The sequence below is a fragment of the Erpetoichthys calabaricus genome, chromosome 3, assembly GCF_900747795.2.
Source record: "Erpetoichthys calabaricus chromosome 3, fErpCal1.3, whole genome shotgun sequence".
NCBI lineage: Eukaryota > Metazoa > Chordata > Cladistia > Polypteriformes > Polypteridae > Erpetoichthys > Erpetoichthys calabaricus.
Window position 1 is genome coordinate 283,910,935 of NC_041396.2, and position 19,260 is coordinate 283,930,194.

Here is a 19,260-nt window from a genome sequence, read left to right on the forward strand (position 1 = left end):
TATACTGCTACAAAACAGTAAAATTAGACATAATACTGGTAGATATTTCTGTGTGGTCCTGCCACCTTCACTGTCTCTTTTATTGTGTTTGGAGCCTTATTCCATCATGTACAGTCAAAGTACATTTTTTGGTAAAAAATGTTACTGGATTTTGCAACTTATTTTAATGCAACATTTGTAAACAACATACTGTATCTATATTTTAACAGTGAAAAATCTTCTGAAACAGAAATGTATGACAATGTATATAGCGCCCTGATGTGTAAAGTCCAAGGAAGTTCTGCTGCAGCTTTATAACACACTGGTGAGGCCTCATCTGGAGTTCTGTGTGCAGTTTTGGTCTCCAGGCTACAAAAAGGACATAGCAGCACTAGAAAAGGTCCAGAGAAGAGCAACTAGGCTGATTCCAGGGCTACAGGGGATGAGTTATGAAGAAAGATTAAAAGAGCCGAGCCTTTACAGTTTAAACAAAAGAAGATTAAGAGGTGACATGACTGAAGTGTTTAAAATCATGAAGGGAATTAGCACAGAGGACCGAGACTGAGACTTTAAAATGAGTTCATCAAGAACACGGGGATACAGCAAACTTGTTCAGGGTAAATTCTGCACAAATGTTAGGAAGTTTTTCTTCACACAGATAACCACAGACATGTAGAATTAGCTACCAAGTAGTGTGGTGGACAGTAGGACTCTAGGGACTTTCAACTCTCAACATGATGTTACAGTATCTTGAACAATATAAATGAATAGAACTGGTGAACTTTGTAGGGCACGTTTTTGTTAACATTTTTCTAATGTTCTGCCAGTACAGTGTTTTTATTAAGATCCCTAAAAAACATAACAGCGAAGGAAGAATAATTACAAAGTTGTAACTCTTGTACTAATGATATACAAAAAAATACTTTTGCAATGCTCTCATCAGTTCTCCAATCAGCATAGCAATTTTCATAAAGTGAGGTCCCAATCATTGATCTTGAGGGTGGATGGGTCACTTGACAAACACGACATGCTGGCTCTTCAGATTTGGTTCTACACCTCCTCTGAACTATTTGCCACATAGAGAAGCTTTTGCACAATTCTTCATTCAATATACCAGAGTAAGTCAATAATTATTCACAATTCTGTGATCATTTTGTTTAGGTTGGCTGTATGGAACATGAACAATGAATGAAGGATGATAAAGTTATAGCCAGTTAACTCAAAGTAATAGAAAATGGGCAGAAACAAGGTTAAAGGGTTAAAGATGGGCCGATTTATAGCTGTCAATAAACCAAGCATGCATTCCAAATTGATAAAGATGGAGCCCAAACCTTTACATGACAAGAATCAGCTACTGAGCTCAGCACAGCTTGTCAATACCAAGCCACCTAACCTGAGCACTGATACTCTGCTGGGTAGTTTATTGCATCTATCAGCAGTTTTTAATTTTAAATTTAACCTAAGCAGACTCCAGATTTGTCCTTGTTGAAGAATGAATTTTAATTTTGCAGCTCATATCCAATCCTCCAAAATGCAACTATCATGTCGCCTCTTAATTTACAGTTTAAGCAAATTATAACATTCAGTTCCTTTGGTTCTTCCTCATATCTTGTACACTGAAAAATCAGGAAAGTGTGTAGTCACTCATCTCTGGACTTTTTCTTGTGCCATTACATAAGAAATTTGACAAACAAGTGGAGACCATACAGTCCATGGCACTCATTTGTTTAGCTGTCCTAATATCTCAACCAGATACTTCTTAAGGGTTGTCAAGGTTTCTGCTTCAACTCCATGTGCCAGTAGTTTGTTTCAGATTCACACTCTTTGAGTACACAAGTGCTTCCTGTCTTCAGTCTTAAATGTACTTCTTCTTAATTTCTGCTTGTGATCTCCCTTAAGTATGTGATTCACCATCCACCCATTTTCTGCCACTTATGCAGGTCCGGGTCACAGGGGCAGCAGTCTAAACAATAATACCCAGACATCCCTTTTGTCCTCTACCTCCTCCAGGAAATACAGAGGCATCCCCAGGCCAGCTGAGAGATGTAATCTCCCCAGTGTGTCCAGGGCCTGCCCTGAGATTTCCTCCCAGTTGGACATGCCTGAAACAAGATGCGTGAACCGCCTCAGCTGGCTCAGTTGAATGCGGAAGAGCAGCAACTCTATTTTGAGCTCCTCCGAAAATGTCTGCACTTCTCACCATATCTCTAAGGCTGAATACAGATACCCTGTGAAGAAAGCACATTTCTGCCACGTGTATCTGTGATCTAGTTGTAACGTTCACTACCCACAGCTTGTGACCACAGGTGAGGGCAGGAATGTAGATCAACCGGTAAATCGAGAGCTTCACCTTTCGGCTCAGCTCCCAATTCACCAAAACTGACAGGTAAAACATCCACATAACTGCTGATGTTACTCAGATCCGCTGGTTGATCTTCCACTCCCTTCATCCCTCACTTGTTAACAAGATCCTGAGATACTTAAACTCCACTGTTGGAGGCAGCACCCCATCTGGGAACCATGATCATGGACTTGGAGATGCTAATCCTCATCCCAGCGGCAAGCTGCCCTAGTGCAAGCCTGAGGTTACAGCCCGGTGAAGCCAACAGGACCAAATTATCCGCAAAAAAGCAGAGATGTGATCCTAAGGCAAACAAACTGGATACTCTGCACTCCTTGGCTACATCTAGAAATACTGTCCATAAAAAGTATGAAAGAAAAGAATCTGTGACAAAGGTCAGCTATGGCAGAATCCTATACCCAGTGAGAATGAATCTGACTCACAGCCGACAATGCATACCAAGCTTTCTAGCCTTGAGACAGCTGGCCAGGTACCAAATACTCCTGAAGCACCCACCGCTCCCAGGACCACCCTGAGGGATTCATGTCATATCTGATTCACCTTTAGGTTACATCCTTCAAGATACTGTGTAGCAAATATGGTTTAATTAAGTGGAGTTGTAATCCCAAAGTACAAGTCAGTGTTCTTACCGGCAACTGACAGTGTCTTTTACTGTGACATTGTGTACATTCAGACTTGAAGAAAAGCAAAAAAAAAGGAATGTTAACCCATCTAGTCTTTTCCCCTATCGATCAAATACAGCATGTTTAAAGATGAGAACACACACTAGCTTGGTCTGCAATTGAAATAAAATCCTGCAGTATTTCTTTATATCCCTCGCTTTGTACATCAATAAACACAAGGTATCGTTAATATGCTAACAACCCAATAGTCCTTCATTCACTCAGAACATGGAACAACTGAAGGGAGTATTCCAAGTTATCTGTGGCACCTCTACATGTTAACACTTTTTTTCCATCCTCTCGAACTTACACAGTTTTTAATGTTTGGAAAACGAATGGGATTAAATCATTTAGAGATTTGAATATAAATAACGTCTTCACATCCTATGAACAATTACACTGCAAATTTAGTCTCCCATCAACGCAATTTTTCACTATCTCCAAATTAGGAACTTTGCTAAACAAAATCTGCCCAATTTTCTTCACCTCCCACCTATTTCTATTCCAGAAGAGATGTTGATTGGGGACTCAAACAGCATTTCTATAATATATAAAAACATTTTAAAGTCCCTTCCTTTTTTTTTCATTAGTGTGTGCTACAAATACACTAAAGAAAAGCAGGAAAGAGGTCTAAGCAGGCAATGGATCTGACAGCCCACCTCATAGCCAGTGTTTGTTATTCTTGCTACTGGAGACCACTGTGGTAACTGTGCCTAACACTAATCAACGCTTTACAACAGCAACAACATTTATTTCTAGAGCACATTTTCATACAAATGGTGTAGCTCAAAGTGCTTTACAAGATGAAGAAAGAAAAGTTTATAAAAAAAAAAAAAACAAAAATAAAATTAGTCAATACTAAATATCCATCCATGCATCCATTTTCTAACCCGCTGAATCCGATCACAGGGTCACGGGGGTCCGCTGAAGCCAATCCCAGCCAACACAGGGCACAAGGCAGGGAACCAATCCCGGGCAGGGTGCCAACCCACCGCAGCAATACTAAATAACGAAGAGTAAAGTAAGGTCCGAGGTGCCAGGAGGACAGAAAAAACAAACAAAAAAACTCTGGAGCTTTAGTAAGATGGCACAATCTTGCCTTTAAATCTTTAACTTGATGCCTTGTTTCCTTAAATTTATGAATTCACCGATTTTTATACTAACGTTAAAGATTTGAATCACAGCTACACGTTTACTTAGTGTTTCTCCATTTAAATGTGTTGTCTGTTTTTACGTTTAATAACCTTGTGGAGGACCTGCCCAATTAACTGTCCCTGGTGACATTTATCACACCAACAGTGAAACTGCTTATTCTGTTTAAGGTAAGATTAATTTAAAGAATGTATCTTGACAATAAATGTTAACAAGCAAAATTAGGAATAGTAACCTATTCTGATATGCAAAGATGGGTCTCTTAAATTCAGTATTCTCAACTTCACTATAAAATTGGTTAACAAGAAAAACTGTAGCCACATTGTCTTCACCCCTAACTGGGATTAAGAACGTCCGACATAATCAATTCCAAAAGATTTCTGGACACCCAGAGGTTTACTTTCTTTTGGAACGCTGTCAACAGGAGATCGAGTTTTCCTCTCCTTCCCTGCCAACTGGCCAGATGTTAAGTTTGTGTGCGTTCTTATTTTCCAGCTTTGGGAAAACCAGAGCAGGAAAAGCATTTTTTTTTGTACAAATATAAACATTATTTGTTCTGTATTTTTGGGTACTACTTTATAAATGTGCATTAGTGCAAGAGCAGCACAACATCTGGACAGTGTACAGAAGCAATGAAGACAGCCAACTAGGTTATGTATTCCGATGTGAGGAGCTTATATTTATCTAAGGATCGAGGCCTCCATACCATAAAAAAAAAACAAGACAAAGCGGTGCTAAAGAAAGTCCGGAGGTGATAGGCTTGACAAGGGCTTCTTAATCAATTTTTTCTCTCATGACCCAGACTTGCCCTTCTTAGTGTCTTTCAGACCAACTCCTTTGATGACTGTCAGAATGTGGGGAGGGGAGGTCCCCCATTATGACTGAAGGACAATCGTTATGGTGTTTCTCCCTTGAAGATTCATTTCCCAACTGTCAGAGCAATCCCCAAGGTTTTCACGCTTCAGGTTTGTGACATAGTTCGCAAACCATATACGACCCGTTCCCAGTAGGTACAACGGTGACTCACGACCCTATGAGACCCAACGGTGGCAACCCACAATTCAACCCATAGTGCCTCTGAAGTAGTATTTCAGAATTTTAGAGTTCCTAGTTGGATTCAGCTGGACTGTCCCCTTAAATTGGATTTCCAACTCAGACACTTGGGGCTGGTCTGTCAAGTCTGTGCTTGTCCATCTTCCATATCATGACGTCAATTTAAAATGGCGACAGACACCACAGGCTTTAGTGAAAGCTCTAGTGTTACACTGTTTATTAGCACTTCTGTCTATTTGTGTCTCATTAAATCAGTCATATACATAGTGCTCTCCAGCGTCTGCCTGTGGACATGTTGCTGCAGTGTTTGGATGTGCAAAATACTGTGTAATGCACTGTTACCAACTGTTATTTATTCCAATGGAGCCAAGTACAACAAAAGTTTTCCATATTGGTTTACCGAAAGTTTTACTGGAACTTGATCAAACCGGGTGTTATGTCCTTCCCATCTCCGACATGCAAGGTAAATGGAACGCAGCATAGGAAACCCTGGATTAGACCAGTTCCAGGTCTGCAAGGTATGTTGGGAAGAAAACTAGTGGGATACAGTCACCTGCACTGGCTACAGTAAAACTCTTACTTGCACATGAGGACTGAACATCTGTTGCATGCAAATATAAACGTAAAACCTAAAATAAAAATAAAACAGTCAAACAAAAGGCTAGATCTGGACAAAAACACAAAAAACAAAACAGAATTGTAAACGCATTGGAAACACATCTCTGCCTTTGTCTTCAGACTAACCTCTTGTGTAGCGTCAGTGCAAGCCCACTGTCAAAATAAAAAGTTTAGTAAACAAAATAGTGGCTCAATTTTCCAAAAATAAAAAAACAATAACAGAATTGTGAAAAAAAAGATATCGGAGCTCTTTCACATTAATATTATAATGAGATGACCCTGCCAAACTAATGATAGCTTCTGAACAGGCTTGGGAGTGTGCCCACCTTAGCACAATCCACCATTCATTTTACAATCATTGTGGTATTACTTTAAAAGTGACTAAACATCGAAAATGTTCTTTGTACAGAAGATCCAAAATCATATTTACACTCACAAAAATTCAGACCAGGTGACACCAATCACATTCATGCATCATCTGGCATCAAGTGACCAGCACTTGTGGCAACCCCCGTTTTCATTCAGTTTTGAACTCATTTATTGATAAATTCCTAGGAAAGACTACACATGGGAAAGGTGATCCTGCCTTCACCAGGAAAGCCCCTATGGGAAAGGATAGCGGAGAGTTACATTAGAACAATCTAGATGAGAGCAGGCCATTCAGCCCAACAAAGCTTACCAGTCCTATCTACTTAATTCTTCTAAAATACAGTAATCCCTCCTCCATCGCGGGGGTTGCGTTCCAGAGCCACCCGCGAAATAGGAAAATCCGCGAAGTAGAAACCATATGTTTATATGGTTATTTTTAGAATGTCATGCTTGGGTCACAGATTTGCGCAGAAACACAGGAGGTTGTAGAGAGACAGGAACGTTATTCAAACACTGCAAACAAACATTTGTCTCTTTTTCAAAAGTTTAAACTGTGCTCCATGACAAGACAGAGATGAAAGTTCTGTCTCACAATTAAAAGAATGCAAACATATCTTCCTTTTCAAAGGAGTGCAAAGCAAGCAGTTAAAAAAAAAAAATCAATACGGCTTTTTGGCTTTTAAGTATGCGAAGCACCACCGGTACAAAGCTGTTGAAGGCGGCAGCTCACACCCCCTCTGTCAGGAGCAGGAAGAGTGAGAGAGAGAGCCACAGAAAAACAAAGTCAAAAATCAATACGTACCCTTTGAGCTTTTAAGTATGCGAAGCACCGTGCAGCATGTCCTTCAGGAAGCAGCTGCACACAGCCCCCCTGCTCACACCCCCCTACGTCAGCGCAAGAGAGAGAGAGAGAGAGAGAGAGAAAGTAAGTTGGGTAGCTTCTCAGCCATCTGCCAATAGCGTCCCTTGTATGAAATCAACTGGGCAAACCAACTGAGGAAGCATGTACCAGAAATTAAAAGACCCATTGTCCGCAGAAACCCGCGAAGCAGCGAAAAATCCGCGATATATATTTAAATATGCTTACATATAAAATCCGCGATGGAGTGAAGCTGCGAAAGGCGAAGCGCGATATAGCGAGGGATCACTGTAATATCAAGTTGAGTTTTGAAAGTCCCTAAAGTCCTGCTGTCCATCACATCACTTGGTAGCTTGTTTCATGTATCTAGAACAACTTCCTCGTGCTTGTGTGAAATTTACTCTTAAGTTTTCAACTGTGTCCCCATGTTCTTGTTGAACTCATTTTAAAATAATAGTCTTTATCCACTGTACTAATTCCCTTCATAATTTTAAACACTTCAATCATGTTACCTCTTAATCTTCTTTTGCTTAAACTGTAAAGGCTCATCTCTTGTAATCTTTCCTCATAATTCATCCCCTATAGCCCTGAAATCAGCCTAGTCGCTCTTCTCTGGACTTTTTCTAGTGCTGCTATGTAGTTTTTGTAGCCTGGAGACCAAAACTGCACACAGAACTCCAGATGAGGCCTCACCATTGTGTTATAAAGCTTGAGCAGAACCTCCCTGGACTTGTATTCCACACATCACAATGCTCTATCACAACTAAGTGTGATTAACTTAATGAAATTTGAAGATGGACTGGTGTTCAGACTAAAGTTAATTCCTGCCCTGTATCTAAAACTTTACCTGCAAGTTTTGTAAAACTGATATGGATGAATAAATTAATTTAACTGCTGATTTGAATGAATGCCATTCATTGGCTAGTTACAGATTTGTCCCAAAAATTCCCCTGACTCATCATTTTTCATGTTTATTTCCCAAATTGCATATTTTCCAAAACTAGACTGTTGCTTACAGTTTTCAGCAATGTTCTTTACATTTGTGTACACTTACCTTTTATGTCTTCACATAGGCACTACATTCTGGTAGATTCAAATGATATTTCCTAGGAACAAACACTTTGTTAGTTACTGCATTCAATAAAGAGTACACATTGCTCAGTCAGGATAAATACACTGATGGAGCGTTGCAGACTATTCTTTTATACTTTCATTTTGCTATTCCAGCCAATTAGATTAGATAAAGTTTATTGATCTCAAGGAGAAATTCAGAATTTTGTATCACTCAGCACGGTGATGTGCATCAAGTGGCTTCCATTCTGCTCATTATTTATTTTACTAAAGCAAAGTGGTGAATACACAATGTGAACAATAACACCGTACCTGCTATGTTCCCCATTAGTGTCCTAATATCTAAGGTTCCTGGGTGCAGCCTGTGCAGCATTCATTGAATTGCTTAATCAGCCAACCTAAAAAGTGCTAAGGTTGTAAATCTACCCATTAAGCTCTAATTAATAAAGCAGCTGCGCTCACATAATTCATGGCTGCAATACAGCAAGAGATCTCGCTTCATACCGCCTGCAGACATTTGTGCACAACAGAGGGTTAGAGAGTCTACAAGAGATCAAAGTATAAAGAGAGTGTTGGAGATCAAGAGCTTTTTAACCATCGCAACTCTTGCACACAAAATTCTGCACGTGTAAGCTTGCATTTGTGAAATCGCATTAGAAAGAAATGCTGAAGACCAAACTACTTCTGGAAAAAAAAAAAAAGTTGAGTGGCAGGCGATGCTCTTCGAGAATTAAACACTTTTCAGACTCAAGTGGACTGCTGGCAAACCTGCAGTGTCTTATTTTTAACCTTCTAATACAAAAATTCACGGTTGGAACTCCATAATGTTGAGAATGATTAGCTTAGTGACATGTGACAGACACTCCAAATCATTACGTCACCAGTGCTAACATCATTGGTAGCACGCTTCCATAGCTAAACAGGGATGTATATGTAGCATATACATTGGATCCAGAAAGTATTCAGGTCTTTATTTCTTTTTCATTTTGTTATGTTCCAGCCCTTGTGCTACAATCATTTAATTAAATTTTTTCCCCACAACTTAAGTTCATTCATTTGTCAATTGATTGATTGATTGGATTATCTGTCCTATGAATGTGTATTCTTGTTTTTTGTGTTTCAGCTGCTGTACACATTTGAACTTCCCCATGAGATTAACACTAGAATTACCAGAGCCTATGAAAAAACTCGTAGATCCGTCCCAGCTTAAAACGCTTCGCACTTCTCCGTCAGCGTCTTTTGTCTTTTAAATGTGTTGATAAGCAGCAAACAGCAAGCAATCTGCTATCACACCCCCCCACCGGCACAGTTTTCTCAGCTCAAGTCTGCTTACATACTTGTCAGTTGCTTAGAGCTGTATAGAGTGAGAAGTCATGCAAAATGACACCTTTTATAAATACTATATCGTTATTTGGAACACTTGCATTTCATGTGTGTTCCGTGTCTACAACGATCTATGCACAGTAAACACATCGTTAAAACAGAAACGCTTTTCATGTTTTAGTAATAATTGACAAAATGTAGGCATGAAGTGTATAATGTGTGAAGCCTGAATTCCAAATATCTTTATACACTTTCACAAAAGATAAAAGTATAACAGAACATATGCGCTTTTTTCTAAGGCTATAACCGAAGAAAAAGAAACCAGGTTAGTGCTGCTTGCTGTCCTGCCTTCTTGGGTAGTATACTGGTTAGAACTGCCGACTCCAACTCATAAGGTTCTGGGTTCGAGTCTTAACGTCTTCCAAAATAAATGTTTTGAGTAGTAAGATGTTCTTATTGTTAATATTATACAATAAAAGCATACATTTGATTTGCGACTGTAACAGCCGCTGTAAATGTATAGTACTTGTCAAAGTTAGCGTCTTTTTTTTAGTTTTACTTTATTTACTTATCTTCCTACAGCATAAAGTCACAAGTATACTGCAGAGCTTCCTCTGTTTGATCGTCAAGGGCATGCTCACAAATTACACGTGTAATGCCACGAAAAATACCTGCTGACACTTTAGTACACGAGCAATGGTACGAGAATGCAGTTAGACTTTTTTGGGCACATACACCACGCTAGTGTTTAGATCTGGATGGAGTAGCACTGGCGAGCTCTGTAAGCCGTGCTGTTTCTTTGATGGGCAGGTGATTGGCAGGATGACGCCGGACTTTCGCCTTTATGCCTGGTGCAGCTGCGTTGTTCTTATATATGAGGGGACGTTTCTTGCGGGGAGGGCTTCTGTTTTCTCCAATCTGAGTTCACCTCTGTTATAGCGCATCTTTATTTGAAAACAACAGTGTCAGATCGGGGCGAGCGTGAATGCTAACTTTGACAAACACTATAAAATTTCAGCGGTTGTTAGAGACGCAAATCAAATGTATGTTTTTATTGTATAATATTAACAATAATAGCAGCTCTCTACTCAAAACAGCAAACTTGAGAAGCTGCCAGCATCGAACCCAGAAGCTCTTGACAAAAGCATAAAGATAGATAGAAGATAGATGACAAAAGAGAGGTGAGAACGGTTTTAAGGTGGGCCGGATCTATGAGTTTTTTCATAGACTCTGGTAATTCTAGTGTTAATAAAGTTTGTCTAGTCTAATCTAATCAAGCAACACTCAATACTCTAAAATGACAAACTGAAAACAGAATTTTTGAAAATTTATTAAATATAAACTGAAATATCCCATTGACACAAGTATTCAGATCCTTTGCTGTGACACTTGACCTTTTTTGGAGGGATGCCATTAAGAACACTAACAGAATGTTAAGTTATATAGCGCCCTGATGAGTCCAAGGAGGTTCTGCTCAAGCTTTATAACACACTGGTGAGGCCTCATCTGGAGCACTATGTGCAGTTTTGATCTCCAGGCTACAAAAGGGACATAGCAGTACTAGAAAAGGTCCAGAGAACAGAAAGTAGGCCGATTCCAGGGCTACAGGGGATGAGTTATGAAGAAAGATTAAAGAAGTTAATCCTCTTCTGCTTAAACTGAAAAGGTTTAAGTGGAGACATAATTGAAGTGTTTAAAATAATGAAGGGAATTTGTACAGTGGACCCAGACAGTTACTTTAAAATGAGTTCATCAGGAACATGGGGACACAGTTGGAAACTTGTTAAGGGTAAATTTTGCACAAACATTAGGAAGTTTTTCTTCATACAGAGAACCACAAACACATGGAATATGTGAACCAAGTAGTATGGTAGACAGTAGGACTATAGGGACTTTCAAAACTCGATTTGATGTTAGGTGAACTTTGTTGGGCTGAATGGCCAGTTTTCGTCAAAATATTTTTAATGTTCTAATAACTTAAAATTTGGGTCAGATGCATTCCATTCTATTGATCATCGTTGAGATGTTTCTACACCCTGTTTGGATTCCACCTGTGGTCAGTTCAATTAATTGGACACGATTAGGAAAGGCACACACCTGTTTATAAAAGTCTTACAGCTGTGTGGAAACCAAGCCATGAGCTCGAATGAACTTTCCGCAGAGCTTAAAGACAGGATAGTGTAGAGGTGCCCATCTTGGGGAGGCTACATAAAACTCTGAAGGTTCACAAGAGCACACTGGCCTTCATAATCATATATGGATGAAGATGAGAACAACCACAACTCTTTCTAGAGCTAACTGAGCAATAATGTGAGAAGGGCCTTGGTAAGAGAGGTGACCAAGAACCAGATGTGTAGTCTGGCTGAATAACAGAGAGCCTTTCTGGTGATGAGAGAAACTTCCTGAAGGATATCCACCAAGGTAACACTCCACTAATCTTTATGACGGAATGGCCAGACAGAAGCCTCACTAATCTAATCTTTAGGGCAGAGTTACAACACTTGAAAGCCCACTTGGAGTTTGCAAAATAGCACCAAAAGGACTCTCCTACCATGAGAAACAAGACACTTTGGTCTGATGAAACCAAGACTGAATTGCTTGGCCTCAATTCCTAACATCATGTCTGGAGGAAACCAGGAACTTTGCATCACCTGTGGTAAAGCATGGTGGTGGCAGAAACATGCCATGGGGTTGCTTTTCAGCAGCAGAGACTGTTAGACTAGTCAGGGTCAAGAGAAAAGCTGATTGGACCAAAGTACATAGATATCCTTCATGAAAAACTTCTCAGACTGGGCTGAAGGTTCACCTTCTATTAGGACAATAAAACTAAGCTCAAAGCAATGTTAACACCGAGTGGCTTAAGGACAACTCTGGAAGTGTCCTTGAGTGGCTTAGCCAGAGCCCAGACTTGAACCCAATGAAATATCCCTGGAGGGACCTGAACACAGCTGTCCACCACTGGACTCCATCCATCCTGACAGAACTTCAGATGATCTGTAGAGAACAATCTCCAAATCTAGGTGCGTGAAGCTTGTCGTGTTATACCCAAGAAGACTGTAGACTGGAATTGTTGGTGGACCATAGGGGGACTCCAATCAAGTTGTGGAAACATCTCAGCGATGATCAGCAGAATGGGATGCACCTGAGACAAATTTCAATTGTCATAGCAAAGGGTCTGAATACTTGCATCAATGGGAAATTTCTATATTTTTATTTATAATAAATTTACAAAACCTAAAATCCAGTTTTCTCTGTCATTCTGTGGTAATGAGTGCTGCTTGGTGAAAGAAAAAATGAATTTAATAATTTTAGCACAAGACTGTGACAGAAGAAAATGCGTAAAAAGTGAAGGGGTCTGAAGACTTTCTGAAGGCGCTATATGTAAAGCTTTTAGCCGTCCATACGTACCGCTACAATTTGTGAGGTGCCATAAAGTTCTTTATGTACTCCTCAGCATAAAATAAATCCAAGTTGAAATTCATTTAACAATTAACTAAATGAACTGAAATGAACTGCTAAGAACCGATCAACAATGGCATCAATTAAACCGCCTTATGTTAGTTAATACCAGGTTAAATTCAATTCTAAAAATCTGATACAAATATGTTGCTATTGTTATTTTTATTTGTACTGTACTGATTCACTCTTTTTTCAGTTTAATGCATTGCACCCTTGAACTTGCAAAGTGGTTATATATAAAATAAACATTTGACTCGCCAGTGGCAGATGCGTAAATAGGCTGAAGGTGACATGTCTTGGGGCCTCAAAAGCACTTATATTTTACAAAAACAAAACAAAACAAAAAAAAAAACCACATTTATCTAAAGTACACCGTTTTGAAAGCACATCTGTAACTAAACAGTGGGCACTCCTGCCTCAGTGCTCTGATCCGGGGTCATTTCTTGGTACTGTTTGCCAGCTCCCACCCGACTTTTCTCCCATGTCCCAAAGATTCGTTTTAATATCAAGTAGCATTTCTAGATTTTCCTGGTGGGGCGACACAGAAATGTCTGCATTCTAGAGCAGTGGCTCTCAAACTGCGGTTCATTCATGGACCACCGGTGGTACCATGCACAAGTCAAGTGGTCCACTAGCTGACAATCATTAGTGCAACTATCTGAAACCTGGGACTTTAAAATGAAAATCCATCACTGGATTCGAAGCTCAGTATTTTTTGCCAAAAATTAATTTCATAAGATAAACCTGAGAAATGCAGAATTATGATAATAGGTGGGTATTAAACTCAAGTGGTCCACTGTGAATGTAACTTTATTAAAGTGGTCCTTGGTCCAAAACACTTTCAAGTGCCACTACTCTGGAGCCAATTTCTGTCGTGCAGGTCTTGTTGATGACATTCACGCCATCACCCAATGACTCTCTAATTGGGGAAACAAGGGGATCATAATAATTTTATGGATTTATTGTTAATATTTCCTTTGTGGCAGCATTAACAAGGCAGTATGGTGTAGTGGACTTTAAACCTCAAGACAGCTGGTTTAATTTAAACCTTCACCTCAATGAGTGTGTTTACATGACACACAAAACCTGGATAAGGCAAGTAACCCAGCTAAGGCAGAAAACCGGTTTCTTAAAACCTCCATTTATAAGCGCAAGTCTAGTTCTCCATTGGCAAAAAAATCAAATTATACAAATGAAGGCTACTGTTAAAAATTGCTGGAAAAATCGTCAAATGTCACCCAGCTTTAACCTGGACAGCCACTCTGGCTAGAAGAAAATATAAGGACCACCTTACTTCTGTGAACTGTAAAAAATGAAGAAGAGCAACGAGCTTTAAAAGCCAGTAACCACAAAGGTGAATGAGATGTAGCCATCCTGAGCCTTAAACACAGGGAACGGCTCTGAAATGACTTAAGATTGATAACTTTAATGATATCAGGCGCTGCTCCACGTCACAGTGTGTCAGTGAAAAAACAAATCCTGCAGTGGCAAGAAAAAGGATGTAAACCCATTGAATTTATGTGGTTTTCTGAATTAACTGGTATAGACAAACACAACATGCTTATACTGCTAACACACAAGCAATAACAACCTTCCATGTCTTTATTAAACACACCCACCAAACATTCACAGTGTGCCATGGAAAAAAGTTAGTGACCCCTTGGAAGTAACAACTGGTCGAACGGGCAGCAATAACCTCAAATGAGCACATCCAGTAGATCCATAGATCAGATCTGCCCAATGTTAAGGAGGGATTGTGGACCACTCTTTCTTACAGCCATATTCTTAGGATGTCTGGTGTGAACAGCTCTTGAGGTCTTTCCAATAGGGTAAGGTCTGGGCTCCAATTGGACCACTCCAAAATGGGAGATTTTCTTTTTATGGAAGACATTCTATAGAAGATTTACCCAACATCACCCAACTCTACAGCCACAATGGCATTATCCTGTAGGATGCCTCAATAAACTTGTAAATTCATTTGCTCCTTGATGATGGGAAGCCACTCAGGCCCCAAGTCAGCAAAAGAGATGATGTACTTCATCATTGTGATAATGTTGTCATGTTGCTATGCAGTGCCCATTTTTGCTATTTGTACATATTATTCCTAAACTATTCATCCTTAGTTTAATCAGTCCAGAAGACCATTCCCCAATGGCATTGTGGAGTGTCAAGATGGTCTTTGACAAGCTTCAGGCACGTAGTGATATATTTTTTTTGAGAGTAGTGGTTTCTTCCAAGGTGTCCTGTTCATGCTTGTTTAATGTTTTGTGTATAGTAGACTCATGAACAGATGTTTATGTTCCTAACAGTCCTCCATGCCTTTAGCCACTATTAATAATTCTTAATAATTCTTTGCATTTATATAGCGCTTTTCTCACTACTCAAAGCGCTCAGCAATTGCAGGTTAAGGGCCTTGCTCAAGGGCCCAACAGAGCGGAGTCCCTATTGTACTGCTCTATTTCTCATTGAGCATTCTGTATTGCAAGTCTTCTCAGCTGGACACCCACTTCCAAGGTGAGCAGCCATACTACTATATCATCTCCATTTTCACACATTTTGTCCAACTGTGGCCTCTTTGAACTCTTTGAAATTCCTTTGTAACCCTTTCCAGCTGTTTGCAACTCAACAACTCTCAATTGTAGCTCTTCCAAGATCTCTTTTTTGGAAGGTATGCTTCACATCAGCAGATGCTTCTTGCGAAAAGCAAACATAAAACATTTGAGTCTTTTGTTATTGGTCAACGCAGCTCTAAACCACACCTCCAATCCCATTTCATTGGTTTGATTCTAGTTTTGCTAACTCCTGACTCCAGTTTGTTGAAGTCATCAACCTAGGGGTTCACAGACTTTTTACAACCAACACCTGTGAATATCTGAGTGACTTATTCAGTCTGTATAAGAACAATTCAATCATTTGTGTGTTATGAGTTAAAACAGATTGTGTTTCTTCATTATTGTGACTCAGACTACGTTTTAAGACATAATTATATACAAATGCAATTATTCCCAAAGGGTTCACATACTTTTGCTTATTACTTCAAATGAAAACTGTCAAAAGGTGTTGTTGGTTGTTGTGTTCAGTGCTCAAACAATTGCCACAAACATTTTTTTCCAGTCAGAAGGAAAACTCTTAACACACTTATTATTGTAGAATGGAGTTTTTGTATCTCAAAGCTAAAGACGCTGTCAAGTAGCCAGCTGAAACCTGGTAACACGTTTAGTTGAAATACAAACGGCACTAAGTATGACATATATAAAAGGAATAGAAGTCGTTAGAAAATCTGATGAAAGGTAAAAATTTATTATAAACAAAAGTGATAAGAAGAAATAAAAGGCAGAACGTTTACAGATCTCTTCATTAGCACCTTTGGTGATGGTCAAGAGAGCAGAACAGAGTTCGAGTGTCCTACATGTGGACCAACAAATCAATCAACACTCATACTTCTTGGCCTCTGCACTTCCTTCATATTGAATGTTGCCAAATTTAGGAACATAACTACATTTCACATTTAATCTTGAAGAGACATGAAAAACTTATGACATAAAAAATAATATATTTTGTATTTAGCTAAAAATGAGTTCCTAACTATCATGACATGAGAAGGTTACTAAAAAGTGCAAAAAATAGAATTCAGAGGGGTTATACTTGAAAATGTAACTGTCAGGAAGAATCTCCTTTTTGTACTAAAAAAAAAAGACAATGGCAGACAACCCCTCTGTGAAAAAAATGTGTGTATATTTTATATATTTTATATATATAAAAATCAAGACATCGCTAAATATTGTGAACAATGTTTTCAAAATGACCATGAATGCTGGCTTCTACTCCAAGAAATACAAAAGTTCATTCTTCAGTAGAAAGCAGGCATATGGCTTCACCCAATGGCCCTCAAACTCATGAAGACTGGTGCAAAGCCCTGCCACCGCTTATTGAGGTGTGCCATCATGAAATACAAAGGCACAAATTTAGTAGACATGCTTTCCTTTATAATTGTGCTGGTGGCAGGAATTACGGAGATAAAGAGTACAGAGATGGCGGTACTGAACAAGGAGATCCTAATCCCGTTCACTTAATTCACATTCTCTTATGTTAGCTACATTGTCAAGCAGGCAATACAGATGTCAAAGAATTATGGGACTGATACATGTCTCGTGATGGAAGACCTTAGGGGACTGTATACACCTACCAAAAAAATGTCCTGGTGTTTGGATACATTTATGTTAGTGGTATCGTGCACCATACTGGGTTTCTCAAAAGAGAGTGTTCCTTAAGATGTAGTGTTCGTTGAAACGAAATAAACATAATTATCGTTCTCATTTAATGTTTCCTTTGTACTCTCAAAAGTGGTCTCACGTGAAACCACAGATATCACCCTGCCTTGCACGAGTAATGTAAGACGTACACATTTCATAAATGCCACTTTGCTTGCATATCACCCAAGTCCTTCACTACTGCCACTGAACGCTAGAAATGTTTAAAAATACACAATTAAAGTTGCATCTTGCAATTATATATTGTCACAGTATACTTTCACTACATGCAGTTTAATATTTATTTTCTATCACTTGAAGGTGATTTTTTTATTTTTTATGCTTGTTTAATAATGTCCATGATTGTAGTCAAGAGTCAACTGTTGATCCTTAACCAATCAGAGCTTGGCAGCTCTGCTCAAGTCACATGACATCAACAAAAAACTCACTTGGATTTCCCATGGCCAGATGGAAAGACTGTCTGCTCGCCGTGAGCTCTGGAGGCACAGAAGCTAGATCTCGTACTGGCGGAGCTCCTGGAGGACCCCCAGGAGGTGGAGGTGGTAATCCTGCAGCATGGTGGGGATGATGAGGTGGGTGAGGCTGAGGAAGCATCATCACCATCATGGGATTGTAAGGGATGGGAATTCCTGGGGGCCCATAAGAGAGATGGGAACGTTGACTGTGATGGGAGCGTTGGCTGTGTTCGCTGGCAGCCACTGAACTGTGGTCTCTCCGTATGCTGCTCCTGGTTGAGTATTCTGATTCACTGCCGCTGCCCGAGCGGGAGTCTGCCCCACCACCTGTCCCACCACTTGTTTTCTCTTCCCGTCCACTTCCTTTTCCTCCTCGCCGACGTTCACCCTCGCTTCTGTTTGAGCCACTGCTGCGACTTCCTGATACACAAAAGGAAAGAAAATGTTGTATGAATCAGTGTTTTATAAAATACTCAAAGGCCATACTGGAGTAAAAGTAGAGTGACCTTTTGGGAAAGTGACTCAAGTAAAAGTAAAATCGGCCCATGATAAAACCACTAAGTTTTAAAAGTATCTGATATTTAATCTATATGAGTGTTAAAAGTACAAGTAAATATAGCATCTTCCATATATAAGAACCTTAAAATAATCCTGGTTAACTTCTTTTGCCAAAATAAAAACTTGAACAACAGCATACACGTGCAATATAACTGTGCAAAGTGCTTTGGTAGTTCCTCCCGGCCTTTAGACAGGACTCCTTTTTAACCAAAGTCCAAGTCATATTAGACAATTTTCCTAGCGATTTTCAGTCATTGCATTCTACTTACATAACCTTAGTGAGTCAAGGACAGCCGTCATCTCACTCCCATGAAGCCCGAAGCCTAACGTGATATGTTCCGTAACTCACTGCAACTAATTCACAACGCACCCAGATGTAATCGAACAGGTTTGATTTTGCCTTTAGTCATGGGGGCTCTTTGATGTAAATTTGTTAATTGGCCGATCACGTTAAGGCGATCTGTTTTTATGGCCGAGAGACACAGATAAACAATACTTTAATAATGTTTTAGAAATTACCAAAACCAGCTGCAGTAATCAATCTTTCCTTTCTATCATTATTTTTTCGCAGGGTCCTGTTTTCTGACTGTTGGAGGACCCTTTAGGGTTTGTTTTAACTGGTGCCATGCTATGCGGCTAATGCATTTAGCCTGCACTCCCTTCCTTTACATAAGTGTTTCTCAACCTTTGTGGCCCCGATTACTGTGAGCTACTGTTGCCTTTATAAATTCTTTGACAACCCTCTTTCAGCAATTGCAAACCACCCCCTTGGTGAACTGAGCACGATCGAGGATCCCCCTTGGTGAAACTTTAATCACTTGGAAACAGGGAAACATATCACACAGCACTATTGATTGCTTAGGTGACTCACCAAGATCTACCTGTGGACCAATGACAGTAACCTGCGATACATTACTGGCAATCTGGGTTGTTACCCAGTGGTTGAGAAACACTGGCTTAGATGACCCACTGCGACCAACCCATGAAGTAACATCGGCAACCAGCGAAACAGTAATTGATTATCTCTACCTTACACAGGCTCGAAGGTCGGTTTGTGTTACACTGGACT

At 39.7% G+C, this 19,260-nt stretch overlaps 1 protein-coding gene across 2 annotated transcripts in view; it reads right to left on the reverse strand.

Annotated features, from left to right (window-relative positions):
• The window catches only part of dvl2 (dishevelled segment polarity protein 2), a 163,366-nt gene that overhangs the window by 10,087 nt on the left and 134,019 nt on the right, over positions 1-19,260 (reverse strand). The window contains exons 15-16 of one of the 2 annotated variants that reach the window (XM_028798462.2): positions 17,607-18,053; positions 8,109-8,160 (exon numbers count right to left, since the gene is read on the reverse strand). In XM_028798462.2, coding sequence (XP_028654295.1) covers positions 8,147-8,160; positions 17,607-18,053 — 461 coding nt within the window. In that variant the 3' untranslated portion in view covers positions 8,109-8,146. Of the gene's footprint in view, positions 1-8,108; positions 8,161-16,186; positions 18,054-19,260 lie in introns of those variants that run through there. The other variant, XM_028798461.2, reaches the window with a different exon arrangement.